At 46.8% G+C, this 18,941-nt stretch overlaps 1 protein-coding gene across 5 annotated transcripts in view; it reads right to left on the bottom strand.

The window, feature by feature from the left end:
• The window catches only part of Dlc1 (DLC1 Rho GTPase activating protein), a 430,556-nt gene that overhangs the window by 2,675 nt on the left and 408,940 nt on the right, over positions 1–18,941 (bottom strand). For all 5 annotated transcript variants that reach the window (XM_029480999.2, XM_021169372.3, XM_085844015.1 and 2 more), the window contains 10 exons: positions 15,780–15,843; positions 12,617–14,043; positions 12,177–12,353; positions 9,022–9,181; positions 8,694–8,892; positions 6,534–6,747; positions 4,527–4,641; positions 3,611–3,829; positions 2,310–2,527; positions 877–1,050 (listed from right to left, as the gene is read on the bottom strand). In XM_029480999.2, coding sequence (XP_029336859.1) covers positions 877–1,050; positions 2,310–2,527; positions 3,611–3,829; positions 4,527–4,641; positions 6,534–6,747; positions 8,694–8,892; positions 9,022–9,181; positions 12,177–12,353; positions 12,617–14,043; positions 15,780–15,843 — 2,967 coding nt within the window. The remainder of the gene's footprint in view (positions 1–876; positions 1,051–2,309; positions 2,528–3,610; positions 3,830–4,526; positions 4,642–6,533; positions 6,748–8,693; positions 8,893–9,021; positions 9,182–12,176; positions 12,354–12,616; positions 14,044–15,779; positions 15,844–18,941) is intronic.

Below are 18,941 nucleotides of genomic sequence, written 5' to 3'. Positions count from 1 at the left end.
TAGAAACAACGAAGGCAGTCTTGTTTTTTTTTTTTTTTTTTTTTTTAATATTTTCACTATGAGGATTATGCTCAGGACCTCACGATTGAGAGAAAAAGTCTTCACTACTGTGCTGTGCCAAAGGTGCCTACTGGCATTTCTGTCTCTCTTGACCCAGTATCTCTATGTAGTCCAGGCTGCCCTGGCTATGTAGTCCTGGCTGGCCTTGAACTCACTGTGACTGGTCTGCCTCAGCCTCTCAAGTGCTGTATACCTATTGTCAATCCTCCGTGAAGAACACGTGAAAGTAAGGATTGCTTTTTGTCAGCACTCCCATTACACATTTAGGCCCAGAAGGTTTCCAAGGAACACCATTTAAAGCTGCATACCAGGGATACTGGATAACACTTAGCGACCCTGCTTAGAAACAGCTTCAGCATGCATCATAGATACAGATGGCATTAGGTAACTGAAATTTACAAAGGGGGAGGTTTTTTTTTATGAAGTGAGCAGTCACTAGTTGATCTTGGACATTTTTATATCTGAAGAATTAGGTTCATTTACCGCACAAAGCAAAACATGCACACTGTTCAAACACCTTCCATTATAAAGTAGGCAGCATCTACTTGTTGGTTCAATATAAAGTATACTACTTCCTGGGGCTTTAAATTTGTGATGAATCTACCAAACTCACGGCGCTTTAGTAGCGTTATTTCCTAGACTGGAAGCAGTACCCAAATGGACAGCAAACACCAAGGTTTTGCTTCATATGTATTATCGTTTATTAGGTCTCCAAACCACAGTGACAGACTCATGTCCCCTTTCTTGGAATTATATGGAAAGTCTGCACCTCCTGCATCACCATCCCCACGTCCAAAGGTCGGGATCAGAATGTACCTTAAATCAGCTCTGCACATGTAGGTAAGCTTGGATTTTCCTGACCCGCAGGGTTCAATCAAATATCTGGACAGGAGCACATTAACCCTCACCCCCGCCACGGGGGCCCGGTCGTGATCCACAGAGGTGAGTAAGAGAGCACAGGCCCCCCTGGGTAAGTTAGTCCTCCAGGTCCTGCGGAGACAAAACCAAAGGGGAAATGGGATTTCTCAGAAGCCAGCTTGAAAATTGTCCCTCTGTCCTGGGATCCTCCCAACCCCTGTGCATGGACTGTGCGTGGACAACTTGCTTGGGGTGTGTGCTGGCTGGGTTTGTGTGTCAACTTGACTCAAGCTGGAGTTATCACAGAGAAAGGAGCCTCCCTTGAGGAAATGCCTCCATGAGATCCAGCTGTGAGGCATTTTTTCAATCAGTAATCAATAGGGGATGGTTCAGCCCATTGTGGGTGGTGCCATCCCTGGGCTGTTGGTCTTGGGTTTTATAAGAAAGCAAGCTGAGCAAGCCAGGGGAAGCAAGCCAGTAAGCAGCACCCCTCCATGGCCTTTGCATCAGCTCCTGCTTCCTGACCTGCCTGAGTTCCAGTCCTGACTTCCTTTGGTGATGAACAGCAATGTGGAAGTGTAAGCTGAATAAACCCTTTCCTCCCCAGTTTGCTTCTTGGTCATGATGATTGTGCAGGAATAGAAACCCTGACTAAGACAGGGTGGAAATGCTCAATCACACAGTCTCTGAAGGTTTTGTTTGTTTGTTTGTTTTAATGTTTTTTGAGACAGGGTTTCTCTGTATAGCCCTGGCTGTCCTGGAATTCACTTTGTAGACCAGGCTGGCCTCGAACTCAGAAATCTGCCTGCCTCTGCCTCCCAAGTGCTGGGATTAAAGGCGTGGGCACCACCGCCCGGCTCCTTTTTTTTTTTTTTTTTTTTAAATTAAAAAAAAAAAAAAACCAACACTTTTACATTTCATGAATGTCTCAGGTCATGGGCATCAAACAAGCAGTGAACAGTTCTGGAAGAGTTATGTGACATTTTCTCAAAGCTTTCTGAATGAAACTGCTTCTTCAATAGCCTTCAGACTATCGAATTCAGTGACATAACATATAAATCAGCCTTAATCACAAATCACTTCTCACTCAATGCTATTTCCCTATCCACTTGTTAACTGTTTCTAGCCAGAATATCTATATACGATGTGGCAGAAATCTAGCACCACGGTGCACAGTCACTTGAAAAGGCGTTCCCTTTCTGAGCTCAGTCACTACCCAGTGAAGCACCCTGTTGGCACAAACGTGACTGTGCTTTGAAATCGCTCATCACTGTTCCCGACATCTACCTCTGCTTTTGAAGGCTGTATTCATATTGTACGTTTGAGTGGCACACGGGCTCAGTCCTGATGTCTAGTCATCCATGTCACAGTCAAATCAATTTGGGACCTACCTCAATACGACGTAGTCCCGCGCAGGGTGGGGCGCCATGCTGTTTTGGACGTACTGGTAGATTTCAGTCTGGCTGTCCAGGATTTCAATCACCTTGGAGTCCAATAGGTCCACATCCCAGAGGTGCTGCTCCTTCAGAAGGCGCTTTAAGATCTCCTCGGGTGCAGCGGGGACTTCGATAGTTGACCTCCAAAGCCTTAACGGGGGTCCTTCGCTGACCTGAAACGAAGATGTGAATTGTTTGTTTGTTTGGAGATGGGATTTTTCTGTGTAGCCATGGTCATTCTAGAACTCACTCAGTAGACCAGGGTGTCCTTGAGTTCTAGAGACCCACCTGCCTCTGCCTCCCAAGTTGGTGGCATGCACCACCAATGCCAGGCAAGATGTGGTTTGGTTTTTTTTTGTAATGCTAAACTAAAGATATATACTTTGAGTCTGAAAGCAAATTTTGAGTAGGAGACCTGGCCCCTCTGTTCACTGATTAATAAATCTATGAAGTTAGTTAGCTATTGGATCTAAATACATTCAAGAGCAGTCTACAAGTACAAATAAAATAGTGTCCAATTCCTGTGGCTTGTATGAGGATGACTGTGACAAATTCATTCATTTAATCCCTAAGTCCGTATGGCCATTTGACCACTCTGTTTTCAAGGTGGTAGAGGCAGTGTTGACAAACCTCTTGATGTACATCACGCTGAGCTACAAAGAATGCTCCAAACAATGGCTCAGAACAGACGGGAGTGTCAAACTATTTTCTTTACATTATATAGGAAAAAAACATCTCAACATGTACTAAGATGCCCTTTAAAACCCTATAACACTAGTGAATCTTCTAGGTAAGGACAGGGCAGTGGTTCTCAACTTTTCTAAATGCTGTGACTCTTTAATAAAGTTCTTGTGTTGTGGTGACCCCCAACCATAAGATTATTTTTTTTCTTTGCTACTCCCTAAGTAATTTTGCTAGAATAAGTCATTCTGCTACTGTTATGATCATAATGTAAATATCTGATATGCAACCCCGAAGGAGTCACAGCCCTCGGATTGAGGACCACTGTTCTAAGATGATTCTGTGGAAGGAAGGACCTTCTTCCCAAGCAAGATGACACTTGAGATGTCGCAAGTGTCAGTGTTTGTCCCTCTGTGCCCGGTGTCCATTTCCCCAGGGGATCTTAATCACCTGGCTGCCCAAGGCAGCGACAGTTGTCAGTAACAGCGAGAGATTCCCACAGAGAGTACAACTGGGCAGTCTCAGGTCTGATGACTCAGTCATAGCCACAGGAATGGACCAGGGAGAAGACTGACCTTCTTATAGGACAGCTCAGCCTGTTCGGAGGTGGGGTAGCTGACCCAGCCTTTGAACTTCTCTTTGACCTCCTTAAACAGGCCATCCACACAGTCCTGGAGGAAGTGTCTGTAGTCAGCAGGCTGGTCACTATTCAGGTGTCCCAAGGCCTCCAGGGTAAGGGGCTTCAGCTCTTGTTCAGTGTAGGAGTTACGGCACCGGCTCATTTCCTCAGGGACCTGGGAGCAACACACAAGAAGAATAGATGGGTCCGTCAGCGCCTCAGCAGAAGGTGAAGGGCAGACTCAACAGCCTGACTCAAGCTGGCAGTCTGCTCCCTCAAGACAGTGAAGGATTTAGGTATTCACAACAGGGCTTACACGGAGCAACACGGAGCAAAGCAGGGTTCTCAGACACAATGTTAATTTCAGATAATCTGTTGCTTTTGCCTTTTTTGTTAAAAAAACCAAAACAACCCCCCCTACCCCAACAAAAACAGGGTTTCTCTTATGTGGCCCTGGCTGTCCTGGAGCTAGCTCTATAGACAGGCTGTCTTCAAATTCTGTTTTTGCTTTTTAAGTAAAAGGTAGACAGTTTCATCAAAAATTAACTGCAAAGGGTGTATAGACATACGTTTATTTAAATACATATAAAAATGCCTGTCTGTGTGTGTATGTGTATGTGTATGTGTATGGGAGAGAGAGGGAGAGAGAGAGAGAGAGAGAGAGAGAGAGAGAGAGAGAGAGAGAGAGAGAGAGAGAGAGAGAGAGAGGTCTGTCTGATTGTCTGTCTGCCTGTAATTCTTTAGCCTATGTACATCATCTCCAATTATGGGAAAGATCTTTTGTGTGTGGGAACAAGTACCAAGTCGATGACCTTCGCCCACCCGTCCACATTATCCCGAGCCCAGCAGCCAAGCCTCGCTGGGATTGTTACCTGGAAGAGCTTCTTGCACTCAGCAATCATGTGGGCCAGCCCTTGAGTGGCCGCTAGGTTTTCATTCAGGTCTTTCTGGTCTGGTTTGCCCAAACTCTGTTTTCTTTGCATTACCCTGAGAAAAAACACAGAAAGGGTTTTGATAATAAGCAGGTGACGTGGTCCAGAGGGCCTTTCATTTTTGTTCAGCACAGTTTCTCAACAGTTTCATTCAAAATACAACGCGAATTACTAGACAGACAAATTCTCGTTAAATATCGAGACTATTTAAAGACATCTTATTAAGTAGTTCACAAGAGTGCTTACGTGCTGGGCGCTGAGGCAGCTTCTAAAGGGACTGATGTGGGAGCTGTTTGGACTAGGGATGGATGGTTATTGACATTGTTACTGGCTAAGTAAACAGGATCCCTTACCGTAGGTGAGGGATAAACCTATTGTTCCCTGGAGGTTTGGTCTTATTCTTATCTGGCCTCTCTTCTAATCATCTCCTGTAGTTTTCTATCCCATTAAAGTCCCAACAGCTTTTAACACTAGTTAAAAGGCTATTTGAGTACTGTGTGGTTTCCAGGTGCAATGGCGGCAATGTATCAAGCTGAGAAACACTTTTCAGGTTCCTATGGCAAGACACAGGATGCGTTGGGTCCACAGTCACCCTTTCCTCCCACAGTGGAGGGGATGTCTTATCAGGAACCATTTGCCTAAGAACTGCAAATCAGATCTGCTAGACGTCCTCTAAGCTTCACTTTATTTTTGAGAGAGAGAGAGAGAAAGAGAGAGCAGTCTGTCCATCTCCTGTGACTGTTATGATCTGAGAAGGTGACTGGAAAGGAAACAGCCCTATACCAGGTATAGAATAAGTCCTGGTGAGTATCAGCCATTGTGAGCACTCAGCTTCTTCCAATTTTCCCAAAGCTACTCCTGCCTTCTAGACAGAAATGTTTGCCAACAATTGGCTTAGGCCATATGTTAAGTAGGAACAACTCAGGCTCAGAATCTTGGTCCTTTGTAGCTTTGCTTTCAACTTCAGGAACAGACCAGGAAGGTGTCTTTCCTGATCCCATGGAGGCTAAGGCTCTGGGGATCAGCCACCCACTCAGTTTTAGGTCAGTAGGTCTGCAAGGCTTTGTGCAGGGACATCAGAAATGACATGCTTTGGTTTGCCTTCAACACTGGTCCCGTCAAAGGACTAGCCTCTGGTGCTCCCTTTTAACACCTCTGTGATGTTCCCTCTCAGGACCTCTGTGCTTTCAGAAAGGAATGCTGGGAGAGGAGACAGGCACCGGGTTGCTCTGTGATCGGACAGTGAGAGTGGCCTGGGCAGGATAGGTCCCCAAGAAGTTCACACTTAGGACAATTGGGGACAAGCTGGTGGTACTGTTGTGGCAGGTTTTAGAAAAGTTAGGAGGTGGGACTTAGCTGGAGAAAACAGGTCACTGGGAGTTGGTCCTTGGGTATCTTGTTTCTGTCCTGTGTGTGTTCCCTCTGCCCCAACCCCCTGGGCCACCATGTAACAAAGGTCCTCTCCTGTTGCCCCGTGATGTCTGCCTAAGACATGGGGCCAACCAACTATGGTTTGAGTCCTTTGAAACCATGAGCAAAGTCAACGTTTACTTCTTGTGAGGGTTTGTATATGCCTGGGCCAGGGAGTGGCACTATTAGAAGGTGTGGTCTTGTAGGAGTAGGTGTGTCACTGTGGGTGTGGGCTTTAAGATCCTCATCCTAGCTGCCTGGAAGTCAGTATTTTCCAGCAGCCTTCGGATGATGTAGACTGCACCATGCCTTGGTCATGGTGTCTGTTCACAGTAGTAAACCTTGACTAATACAATCCCTTAAGTTGTTTGTGTCAAGTCATCTTCTACAGTGATATACAAGGACTTAATTCCAGGACTAACCCCCTTTGCTAGGTCCAGATAAGAATCCAATAAGGACACAAGGACACGGCTCTAGAAGGTGAGTGATTCCTCACGGGAACAGAGCCCAGGCATGCCCCTTGCATCTGATCTGTACCTTGGAGAAGAATTCTCTCGCTTCAGGGTGTTGAGGTGGAAGAGGGACGGAGCTAAGCACACAGCCAGGTTGGTGGGAGTCATCTGGTTTTCTTTCACAGCCGCTGTGACATCGCTCAAGAAATAGAGAAGTGTCTGGAGAACCTCCCGGTTCTCGTCAGGCAGGAGCATAATGGCCGCCTTGATGGCTTGGAGGCGCTGGTCCTTGGGCACATCTGCAGGACACAAGCATTGCCACCACCAACTCAGTAATTTTCCATGCACGTGGGCAAGTTCACATCCCAAAGCAAACATGGGCATCAAACACTGAACGGGCAGTTGTAGAAAGCATACTAAAGATTAATAAGGGAGAAATTATGGGCTGCCACCGGCGTCACTACCCTCAAGTATTTCCTGCCTTGTGGGGGAGTTAAAACATTTGAAACACCCACGATACTAACATACTTTTAAATCGACCTCAGACTTCGGCTCCAGATGACAAGCGCCTTAAGCGTACAGAACTGTTACTTCTAAGCACTTAAAAAAAAAAATCTCTAATTTGCCATCTTAATTATCAAAATCATTCCACCTTAAAGACTTTGTGTAGTTTCAATAAAATGTTTTATGTGAGACACGTGCAAGACATTAAAAAAACGGGGGGGCTGCTCAGCTGAGCAGAAAGGGCTCAGTATCTCTGGAGACCGATTTTGACCCATTTGCCCATCCTTGAAATGGGGAAAGGTTGTGGAAAAACATGAAGCCAGTTTCAATAGACAGAGCTTAAATAATGACATTTAAAGTTTTTAGAAGGCACATCAAGAAGCAAACGTATCAGAGTGCACATCACCCTGGAGAATAACTTATCCTGGAATAAGTCTGTGCCTGGCAATCCGGTCTCACTCACCAGGCAAACTTTCCTTAAAGCACGTGGTGGAAAAAGCAAGTCACTGAAATGCAAGGTCCTAAGACAAACTGATTAAAGGGCTCCATGGTTACGATGCATAACAAATACCTCGGCAGGGGCGGGGGGTGGGGGTGGTGGTGGGGGGAGAAGTGACCTGGGTTTTCCTAAAATATGAAAGGTTGAGAGAGAGCCTGAAGCAGTCCAGACCAGCTCTGTTTCTCAGTCCAGCGCGTCACTTCTAAAGCTTATTTCGGCACTAAGACATGGGGCTGCTTTTAAATCATGCTGCTCTGACGTCACGAGCCCAGAAAAAGAGGAGGAGGCTGTGAAGGCCACGGTCCTCTTCTTCATCATTCACTTCCTCAATGGTTTGCCCTAAGCCCAGCCTAAAAGTGAGGAGGGCACGCATATTGTCTCCTTAGGTGTTTATGGGAGGAACGGTGATGATTAACCAGAAAAGGGAAGAGGATTATTTTATTCATTTCCCAGTGAGATAAAATACACAGGAGAAAAATTTGAGTTCAACAGCCCTGTTAGAGAAGTATAAAGTAAATGATAAGTCTATATAGATGGGGAGCAGGGAAGGAAATGAGAGGTGGGGGAAGGGAAGGGAGAGAGGCCGAGGTAGAGAAAGTGGAGGAGAGGAAGAGGAAGGGGAAGAGGAAGAGGAGGGAGGCAGAGAGGGAAAGGGGAGAGGGAGAAGGCCAGCATACCATTTTGGTACCCTATTTTTTGACACCTCTAGATAAACGAAAGATGACAGTGGACTTGATGGTAAAAATGTACAACTGACTTCTGTACTTCCTGACTCAATAGCAACATTGATTTTCTCTTTCTTTTGAAGACAATGTCTCATGAGACCCAGGTAGCCCTCAAATTCAGTATGCAGCCAAGGATGACCTTGAACTGATCCTCCCACCTCCATCTCCAAAGCGCTAGGGTTGCAGGTGTGCACCTTGACACCTGGTTTATGTGACGCTGGAGAGAAAACTCAGTACTTTATGTGTGCTACACACAATCCCTCTGCCAACAACATACAGTAGGTCATAAAACCACTCCTCAAACTATTCAGTAAGGATACAGTAAACCTATCACACACACACACACACACACACACACACACACACACACACACACACACACACTGTAGCTTGGGTTTTGAGAAAATCAGCATGCAGGTTTTCTCTACAAAAGGATGACATACAAAGAGGCTATGTGCTTCAGTTGGTCCCATGGAACCTGACATCAGTTGCCTTAAGAAGAACCAAGAACGCTTACACTGGTAGATCTGCAGGAAGGTTTCGGAGAGTTTGTTCGTCATGAGGGGCTCAGGAAGATCTCGAAAATATTGCTTTAACATGTCTGCCACATCATAAGCAGACTGGCCTTCATAGTTGACATTATCTTCAGCGCTTTCATTCATCTGGCGTAGAGCCTGGATCCGGGATTTGACACCTGACTTCCTGAAGAGCCCGACCTTTTGGAAGGAGAACAGCAGGGATGGGTGTGGAAGCAGGACCCTTCCCCACAAAACTAGAAAAAAAAAAAAACCACGCGGCCCAAAGCTCCGCTCCCACGAGTGGGATCCACAGGCAGCTGTACTCACCTGGTCCAGACAGTGGTTCCGGAGGTAGCGCATGGCCTGCTGGATGCTCTGGGGCAGGGGCTGTCCTGAGCGCTGCACGTTCACAGTCAGTGGGACCCCAAACACACTCCGGTCCTTGTAATCTGGAACCTTGATCCTTTTCATGAACTTGGGCACAGCCCTGTTTAAGGAAGATGGGGTGGAGGGGATAAGGCATTCACTTGTCTGAATTTGCTTACCCGCCCCCTTTTTTTTCAACCTCTTCCCCCACCACAAATTTGATCCCTGTCAATACAGGGACTATTTAAATGAAAATAAAGTGACCTGTTCTGTTCTGTAGCTGTAGTAGCCACATTAAAGACCTTTCACTGGGTCAGTAGCTGCCACAATACATTATATGAGTGTAAAACGCCCTGCTCCCAATTACTGGATAATGTCATAGGAGTGTGTGTGTGTGTGTGTGTGTGTTTTGGTGGCGGGTGGGCAAAGTGCTTTTGGTTATCAAACCCGGAGACTCAGGAATCTATCTGAGCAAGTGCTCTGCTACTGAGCTACACCCCGAATGTCTCCCCAGTCCTTTGTTTTTGTAAGACTTTTATTATTATTATTATTATTATTATTATTATTATTATTATTATTATGTAGCACACTCTGGTCGGTCTAGATATCTGAAGAGTTGGAACTAAAAGACCTGGACAAATACCCTCATCTGGGGAATCTGTTAGCTCCTGTTAATTTTGAGAAGGGTTGTCTGTGGTCCTCAGGGAGGCTAATGGACTTCCTTCCACAAGAACAGTACAGGAAGGAAGAGGCAAAAAAATATGTAGCACCTATTTAGGTACTTCTGATATGAGCTTGAGAAACAACTTCCCACTTTCCCTAAAAGGGTATGAATCCCTCCTGCGTTCTTAGAAGAGACCTGAGTTGATTCATTTACAAGCAGATCCGGGTAACACTGCGTAAAAACCAGCCAAAGGCTGACTGTCTAGTCATACTGGGAACCTAGGCCAGAGATCAAATAGGGCTGGACCTGGAGCCAAAATAAATTCCCCTGCCGATGACTCCAAAGAATACAGCATCTTCAGGCTTCTATGGGAAAGGGGAAAGGCACAATGGGAGTTTTGTGAGGCTCCCCAAGGCGGTCAGGCATCCTGAATGCAGGCCTGTGCCCAGCCATATATGTGACAGCAGGAAACCCAAGTCAGGCATTTAAGGCTGTCAGGCAGGTTACAAGTGACCCCTTGAGGGAGACCAGAAAGGGCAGAGTGAAACAGGAAAGGGACTTTGGGCAGAAGTGCTCCTTGCTGTCCGAGTTCTACAATGCCAGGCTTTTACATTTTGGTTTCGATGCACTGGAAAACCTGACCAGAAGTGAAGTAAGTAGGAGGGTGGACTTGTAGATTTTTTTTTTTTTGAGGGTTTGGTGAGAAAGGGGGTAGACAACCCTGAAAGGAGAATGTAAAATATGCAGTTTTAAATAGCAGCGAGGAAAATATTACTCTAAGCACAGAGGGAGACCACAGAAAGCCAACTGCCTTGCCTTCTGGGTGCTTGCCCGCGGCCATGACGTGCCACTCTTGATGGCTCTAGAAAAGGAAAAGGCGAGAATAAAGCCAGATTTGCATTTCCATACAGTTAGGCGCATGGGCGTGGAGGCAGAAGTGTGCATAAAGCTCGCTTTGTTGTGCGTGAAGGACCCGGGCTGTGGAATGTGGAAAGAACACATTACACTCCCCCCCCCCCCCCCCCCGAGAATCTGAAGCATTCTGGGATAAACCGGTCAATACGTATTTCTGTCATTCAGAACAAACAAGTTCTGTATTTAGCGAGGCTCATGTAACTGCCTTGGTTAGGGGAGGTGCTTTGATGGCACAACTACAACCCCTGGACATTCCTAGGAGGGAGGAGTCAGAGAATTGAGGAACAGTGGACCCTGCCTCAGACCATCTCTAGCCATTTTGGCTGGTCACTGATATGGGCTGCATATGTTTTCCTAACAATTGGACTACAAGCACCCTGACGTGAAAAGATTCAGGGACACCTGTGACACTTCGAAACAGAGACCTGGATCCAGATACAGTTCTTGTCTTTAAACTCTGACTATGGACAGGGATTCTATCCTGCCCACGACCCATCCAGCCTGACTGTCCACATCTGACACTCTACACTCAAGGCTGAGGTTTCAAGATTATGAAGAGATAGACATCTAATGCATCTCAATTTTTAAAATATAGTTGCTTTGTGGTGGGGCATGGTGGCACATGGCTTTAATCCTAGCACTCAGAGGAGGTAGAGGCAGGTGAATCTCCGAGTTCAAGGCCAGCCTGGTATATATAGTTATGAGTTCTGGGACTGACAAAGCTATAAAACAGATAGACCCTGTCTTAAAACACCAAAACAAGCAAACAAACCAACCAAACCAACCAACCAAAGCAAAAAAAAAAAAAAAAAAAAACAACCCAAAACCAAAAACCCAAAAGGCTGGAGAGATGGCTCAGCGGGTAAGAGCACTGACTGCTCTCCCAGAGGTCCTGAGTTCAATTCCCAGCAACCACATGGTGGCTCACAACCATCTGGAATGGAATCCGATGCCTTCTTCTGGTGTGTCTGAAGACAGCTACAGTGTACTCATACATAAAATAAATAATTCTTAAAAAAAAAAACAACCAAAAACTCAAACACAAAGAAACAGTGTATATGTAAGATATTATAGCTAACCACTTAAGTTTATTATTCCCTGAGCATTTTTGCCAGAAAGGCCCGCTTCTAAATAAACAACAAAGCAAAAAACCCCAAACTCAAAACAAAAACCCCAAACTTTTTAGCACAGGTAGATTTCTCAGGTCATGCTCAAAACCGTCAATCAAAACTGACCGACAGCATGATGGAGTGTGGGCTCAGCATGAACAAGGGCCTGAACGCATCTCAGACAACCACATGATGGCTGAAAACCCAACCAACCAGTCCTGCAGTTAACTCCCTGAGGCTCCAGGAGTTTGAGCAGCATGGAGAACATAGCCTGGAGGATGTGGAGATCACCTGCTTAAAGGTTGATGGACTGGTGACATTGACAGAGGACAGAACGGTCCTATGCTTAGTGCTGGGGACAACCTCAGGGAGCGTGAGGGCATCCCCCCAGGGCCATTGCTCACTGCGCACTGCGCTTGCTCTCTTACCAGCTGAAGCCGTGCTTGTTGGAAGGCGTGTACTTTTCCAGCAGGGCCGTCAGTTTCAGGAGCGAGTATTTCTGCAGCAGGTTCATCTGGGCCACAGACTGGCAGTTAATCTGTAGTGACACGGAGTTGAGGCTCGGCCGGTGGGAACTCTGGAAGCTGTGCCACCTCAGTCTGTGCCTGCAAGAGATCAGGGCGGAAGGAGTGAGCCGGGACCAATCTCTGATCATCAGGAACCAAGAGCATCGATCTTCCTTTCCCACTCCCCTCCGCCCCCCACTATCTTCATAACTCCTGAAGGTTGGTTCCAGAACATCGCAGATATGTGGACTCAGTACACTCAGGCCTCTTATAGAAGATGGATAGTGTCTACGCATCCCACCAAGCAGACCCTTCTTCATTCCCCACCTCCGGCTGCATCGAGAAGCAACGCCCTTCCTTACCTATTGCACCTGGTCAGGGAAGCCCCCACCCCTGAGTCTCTTCTTTCGGGGATATCAGTGGGCTCTTCAGGCTCATTGAGGGAGTTGCCTGTGCTGTCCAGGTCACTGGGTGTCCTTCGGTCATGGTCCACATCCAGGTGTATCTGTTTTGGAGATGACGGGCAAGGAGAGACAGAGTCCAGGGCTGAGTCCGAGTCTCCCTCGTCGGAAAACTTCTCAGACCACTGGTTGACTATCCGCTGCATCCCCTTCACGTGGTAGAGAATGTCATCCAGCTCAGGGAAGATATCCTCATTCTCCAAGTCGGCCAGTTCTCCCGAGCTGGAGTACAGGATAGAACCCGGTACGTTATCATAGATGCTCAGGCGGCTGCTCAGAGAGCTGGAAGAATTGCGTCTCTTCAGCTCCTTAGGACTGTCATGGCTGTTTTCTCTCCGTAGGCTGAGATGGCCAGGGCCATGGAAGCTTCCGGTCCTCCAGTTCACAGAACTGCTTCCCGAGGGACAGAAACTGCCATGGGAGAGGGCCTTAGGGAAGGTGCCCGGCTTGTGATCTTCGGGAATGTAGAACACTGTGTCCTCTGGGTAGCTCTCACGGTTTTTATAGTTCTGCTCCGTCACGTTGTTCAAGGTGGACTGACTGAATGGGTCAAAGCCCTCTAGATACATGCCCACCCGCTTGTTACAGGTGCTGAGGCTCCGGGTCCTGGTGACCGGGCTGGGTGTGCTGACGGCGCTGCTGGTCTCTGATTGGCTGCTGCTGCTGCTGGTCTGGGTGGAGTTAGACACGCTTCTTTTCCGTACCATGGGCACGTTGATGTGGTTGCCATTGAGGGCTGAGATCTCCACACAGTTCAGCTGCTTCAGCTTCGCCTCATCCATACCCTCCTGCAGAATGGGAGCACTGATGATCAACCCCAGCTTGGAAGGCGCTTTGTGCTTGCTGTGGTGGGAGCCCTTGAGCTTCAGGCTCTCCATGCGTTTGAGCAGGCTCCGCGTCTTCGACTTGGTGTTCTTCTCGTGGTGGCCTTTCATGCTAAAACTGAAGCTGGAGAGTTCCTTGGGAGACGGCAGGCTGGAAAAAGAGTCATCGTTGCCTACAAAGTGTCCGGAGGAGCAGACGCTGATGACGGAATTGGTTCGGGGCGTAGTGGCATCTCCACTGTGGGCTGCATGGGTGGGGACGCTGCTGCTGGTGCTGCTGAGGCTTCGGACAGAGGCCACCTCCTGGTGCTCGCTGAGGTCTGTCAGCATGCTTTCGTGGCTTGTGGCGCTTTGCAAACGAGAATTGTCTGGTGACCCAGGGATTGGATCCTGCTTTGGGGAAAAGACGTCAAACTCTTCAAGGCGGGACCACCGCTTGCTGTCCCTCTGGAAAGTCCACTTGCCGCTTATGGCGCAAGGCTCATCTTCATCCGAATCCTCACTCTGAAAACACAGAATGAAGCCATTTATGTGCTGGGCCAAGCAGGGGGCAGAAGGCAGAACACAGGTTAAGGGCCAGGCCACGGCCCAAAGGATATTCCCAGTGTCCATTGCTCAGTTCTTTTAAGTTACAAAGATGGATTTAAAGACATTATTATTGGGCTGGAGGGATGGCTCAGCCGTTAAGAACACTGACTGCTCTTCCAGAGGTCCTAAGTTCAAATCCCAGCAACCACATGGTGGCTCACAACCATCTGTAATGAGATCTGATGCCCTCTTCTGGTGTGTCTGAAGACAGCCACAGTGTACTTATATATAATAAATAAATAAATCCTTAAAAAAAGACATTATTATTACTTTATTTTAATTAGAGAATGTGTTTGCATGTATGTGTATATGTATGGGTGTATATGAATGTTCACACCGTGTTTAGACGACTACCAGTCAGTGTGAGTTTTCTCCTTCAGTCATATAGGTCCTGGGTACAGAACTGTGTCGTCAGGCTTGGCAACAGGCCGACTGTCATTTAACCAGCCCAGATGTAAAGACTTTAACAGAAGTCTGACCAAGTGTTGCCAGCTAAACAAGTCATTTTATTGAAACCCTGGCTCGTTGGGTCATTCACTAATCACTCACAAAGGGGACCTCTGAGATGGGCGAAAATTCCAGGCATGCAAAATATTCTGAACTGGAATAGGAGTCAACAGCCGTGGGACTCCCTCTGGATTGCCTCCAGTTTAACTGCCTGTTGACAGAGTGTGTTTATATACTCGTGTGCAATTTAAAAAAAAAAAAAGCTATTTTCAAACAGCAGAATGGCAGCTGAGGACTCTAGGTCCCAAAGAGAAAGACAAGGTATTTCTTTAAAAGAACTGAAGATGATATAGCGAGCCATCTGTGGCAGAACACCTGACTATTTATTCCCTTTCTGAAGGGAAATTAGAAGACACCACTCAGTCTGCTGGCCATCCTTGACACTCACGTGGAAAATCCCACGAGGGAGGCTCAGTTTGTTAAGACACCGAGTACATGGTATCACACATCAATGTGGAGACTCACTGCCGTTTCACGTGAAACGGTTAACTTCCCAGAAGGACTGTATACTCTCAACCATCAGGAGTACGTCTTTTGGGGCAAACTTACTCCTCTTTAATTTCCAACACCAGCTCCTCACTGGTGAGCACTGCCTCACCCTTCCCAAGGTCTCATAGCTCTTACCCAGAAATAACTGTTGTGTGACCCACCACCACCGACAGTGTATGGGATTTCCTGCTCTGGCGTCTTCCTCCCCACCCCACCCCACCCCCCCACGATCCACATCTCCTACAGTATCCCCCAAGCCAGCCGTCCCCTTTCATCTTGACAGCTTCGAGATGGAGCTACTGTTCCATCCAGGAAACAGGAAGCGGTCCTACAGAATGTTAGCTTTATTTTCTCCAGGGAGCAATGTGAAATTCCTCTGGAGATTCAACAGGCTTCATGCTTTGAATCACATGGTAGCCATGGAGTTCACTGGGAAAAGTAACAGATTTCTTCAAGTCCAGAGCAGTAGATGCCACCATCCACTGCTGTCTCCAAACAGGGGTTTTAACATGTTGAGGAATGGACAAACAGGACCTTTTACAGAGTGTAGATATGAGTCCTATCTTGGTTAGTGTGCCTGCTGTCCCTGCCCTCCCTGTCCCGCCCCCGCCCCTCCCCCCCCCCCCCCCCGCCCCCAGTGTAATTTTGCTACTCACTCGCTTCCGGTGAGGACTGATCTCCAGCTTCATGACTGCACACTTGTTTAGAGTATTTAATCGCCTACAGAGCAGAGAAAGGCCGTGAGCAGAGAAAGGAACCACGAATGGGCAATCAAACTGAACAACTGACTCATCCAATATGAGCTTCTCCGAACTCATTTCTAGTTTAGGCAGGTATGCTACACTTCCATTACATAGCGGGTAATGGAGTCCCAGGATGGTAGTGCATGTCTTTAATCTTAATACCCAGAAGGCAGAGGCAAGTAGATCTCTGTGAGTTGGAGGCCAGCCTGATCTAGCTAGTGAGTTCTATTCTCAAAAAAAAAAAGCTGTCTAATACAAAAGTGCCATTCTATTTCTTGTTAGATGGCATGCTACGGCATCAATGGCAGGTCCACTTCAAGGGCAATAGGCAGCAGTAGGAACTAAGGAAGGTTGCAGGCAAAGTGCTCAGTGCACCCTTCTCACTCAAGTAATAATTAAGAAGGACAATGGGCCTCAGAAATGTCCATGTCAGAAGGTGACTTTTATTGCTTTAATTTATTATACAGAGGCGAAGTTCCAGCCCTCTTTATTACTCAGTCCTATCAGGAGAGACTGTTTTCAGTATCGATAGCAATTGCACAAATGATTATTTAAAAAATCTCACTGAGTACAAACAGGCCCTTAGAACACAGTCCCCGCTGAGACGGGAGTCAAACTGCAGCTTTGAACGAGTTGCCCCCATCGCCAATGATATCCGTTTAGCCACATTAGAGAAATGGGGACAGCAGAGTAGCTCAATGATCGGGTACTTGGGAAGGACACACAAGGCTTCAGGCTCAATCCTTAGCACAATGGAAATCAATCAGTCGATCAATCAATCATCAATCAATCAATCAATCAGCTTCATTAAAAGTCATAGGAGAAAAAAACAACAACAACAACAATAGCACCCGTTATCTACTCGCTACCTAGTGTGCAAAGTGTGAGTGACAGGTCCCCGGGCCTCAGTTCTTTCTAGAATCTTCCAGATGATCATCACCAAAGTCTTCCTTTTTAAACACGTCTGCTTGTTGCCTCATACGCTTCACACACACACACACACACACACACACACACACACCCATCAGTCTTTTATTTCTTTCCCCAATTGCAACCTTGCCTTTTTTTTTTTTTCATGGCATAAGAGCGCTCAATTCCCTCCACTTGGAACTGATCCTGTGCCCTGCTGGGCTTTATCTCTCGGGTCCTGCTCTGACAACTTGGATGCACCAGGATAGGTAGTATTTCTGCAGCCTGATAAGCCTGCCTTTGATTCCACAGATTATGTGGAAGCCTGTTTATAGAATAATAAACAGAGATAAAACAGAATACCAACTCGTTCAGAAAAACCTCTCCTTGCATGGGAAAGGAGTGGGGGAGGGCAGGATGAACAGTTGAGAGACACTGGAGGCTCAGGAGGGTGTAGGGTCCCTTGCTGAGGGGTCTCAGCTAAAGGACACAACCAAATATAATGTTTCTCTCCCCCAGTTATTTCCAAGGCTTTAAGAATGAGCAGTGGTTAAGTTAGTCTTAGGCCTGGGTTTCATTAATCGAACCTGCAATCAAATCTCCACTCGACTCCATTGGGGCTTTAATGGCTGAGTGGTGTTTATAACCAAATTTACTAGGCACGGAGGCCTGTGGGGCTTGGGGAGGTGGGGTAACTTCACACACGCCAGTTTAAGCCAAACAACAAAAGACCCAGGAGGTTGGTTTGAGAAAAGTCAACTTTAACTTTTTATGTTGGCGGCCCCAGACTAGCGTGACGTCCCTGAAGGCCTCTCTGTGTTTTTCAATGATGGTGGTTTTTCAATGATTTCCCCTCACCCACCCGCATGCTCTAGGATCTCCAAAGAGCAGGACCCTCAGACTTCCAGAGGGGTACTAGGGACATAAGATAGTAGTTCTGACCAGAGAAGAAACTCATTTCATAGAAGGGAACGGAAGGATGGTCCCCAGAAGCTGGGAAGGGACAGGGAGTCGCAAAGAGGCAGGCAGCAAGTGCAGGGCGACTTGGCATACCAGGGTGACTATGGTTAATATTAATTTTATATTTTAAAATAGCCAATTTACATATACTCCAGACAAGAAATGATAAACGTATAAGCTATCGGATATGTTAACCCCCATAATTCAGTCATACACCTTACACACAAACATTGAAACATCACTTGCTACCACATAGATACATACAGTTGTGTTTTGTCAACCAAGAATTAAAATATGGTTCTAACTAGGTGAACTGCACACTGTCTTTGGGTGAGGCACTGGCTCGTCTTCAGTCCTCTGACAACCTTCTGCCACAGATACTACGATTTATCTTTATTTTATAAGGGACCAAAGCGGATGGGGGGGCGGGGCTTAGAGAACTCAGGAATCTTGTCCAAGAACCCAGGATTAAAACACAGTGGCTCCGGTGCCCAAAGACAGCAACCTCTACAGTTGGTTGTGAAACAAGTATTAACAATGGCCGAAAAGAAAAGAAAAAATAGAAAAGCCAGCCAAGTGGACCTGAAATAGGTGGCCGAGATACTGCTATCAGCAACCATCTGTGGCCTTGGGCATTCTGACCCCGCCACCACCCAAGGCAAGGACCCAGCAGGAATGTGCAGGTCTTATCTCTCGGGTGCCTTGGGTCCGTTTTTTCAAGACAGATGGAGCCAAAGGTGCAATGTCAAAGCTTCAAGAGCTTTGTGGCACAGGGTTGGGGCTAGGGCTGGAGGGGCACAGATAAAAGGAGAGCAGGTAGAGGTCTGGCCCTTCTTGCATTTAAAATAAGACAGAAGAAGAAATAAGAAAACAGAGGCTCCCACAAAAATTCTTCAAATTCCTGTAGGTTTTCCTGGCATTCATACAAAAAATGTTTACGATCCTTGTTGTTGCATGTAGCACTTGGGAGGCTGAGGCAGGAGGATTGAGTTCTAGCCCAGTTTGGTTTACATAGCAAAGTCCCCTACCTTCCCACAATTACTTGCTTCTTTTTAAACTGAATAGTAAGAGCAACAAGGCTAGAATGTCTCTGCAATGCTTGACACGGCTTTGGCATGTCTTGGTGATTTGGGGACAAAGTACATACTGAAGGTGACAGTGGCAGACAACATAGTTTTTTTTGTTTTGTTTTGTTATTTTCTTTTT

This window comes from Mus caroli, unplaced genomic scaffold (genome assembly GCF_978045245.1).
Source record: "Mus caroli unplaced genomic scaffold, Mus_caroli_1 scaffold_10, whole genome shotgun sequence".
NCBI classification, from domain to species: domain Eukaryota; kingdom Metazoa; phylum Chordata; class Mammalia; order Rodentia; family Muridae; genus Mus; species Mus caroli.
This window is presented reverse-complemented; position numbering and strand designations above follow the sequence as displayed.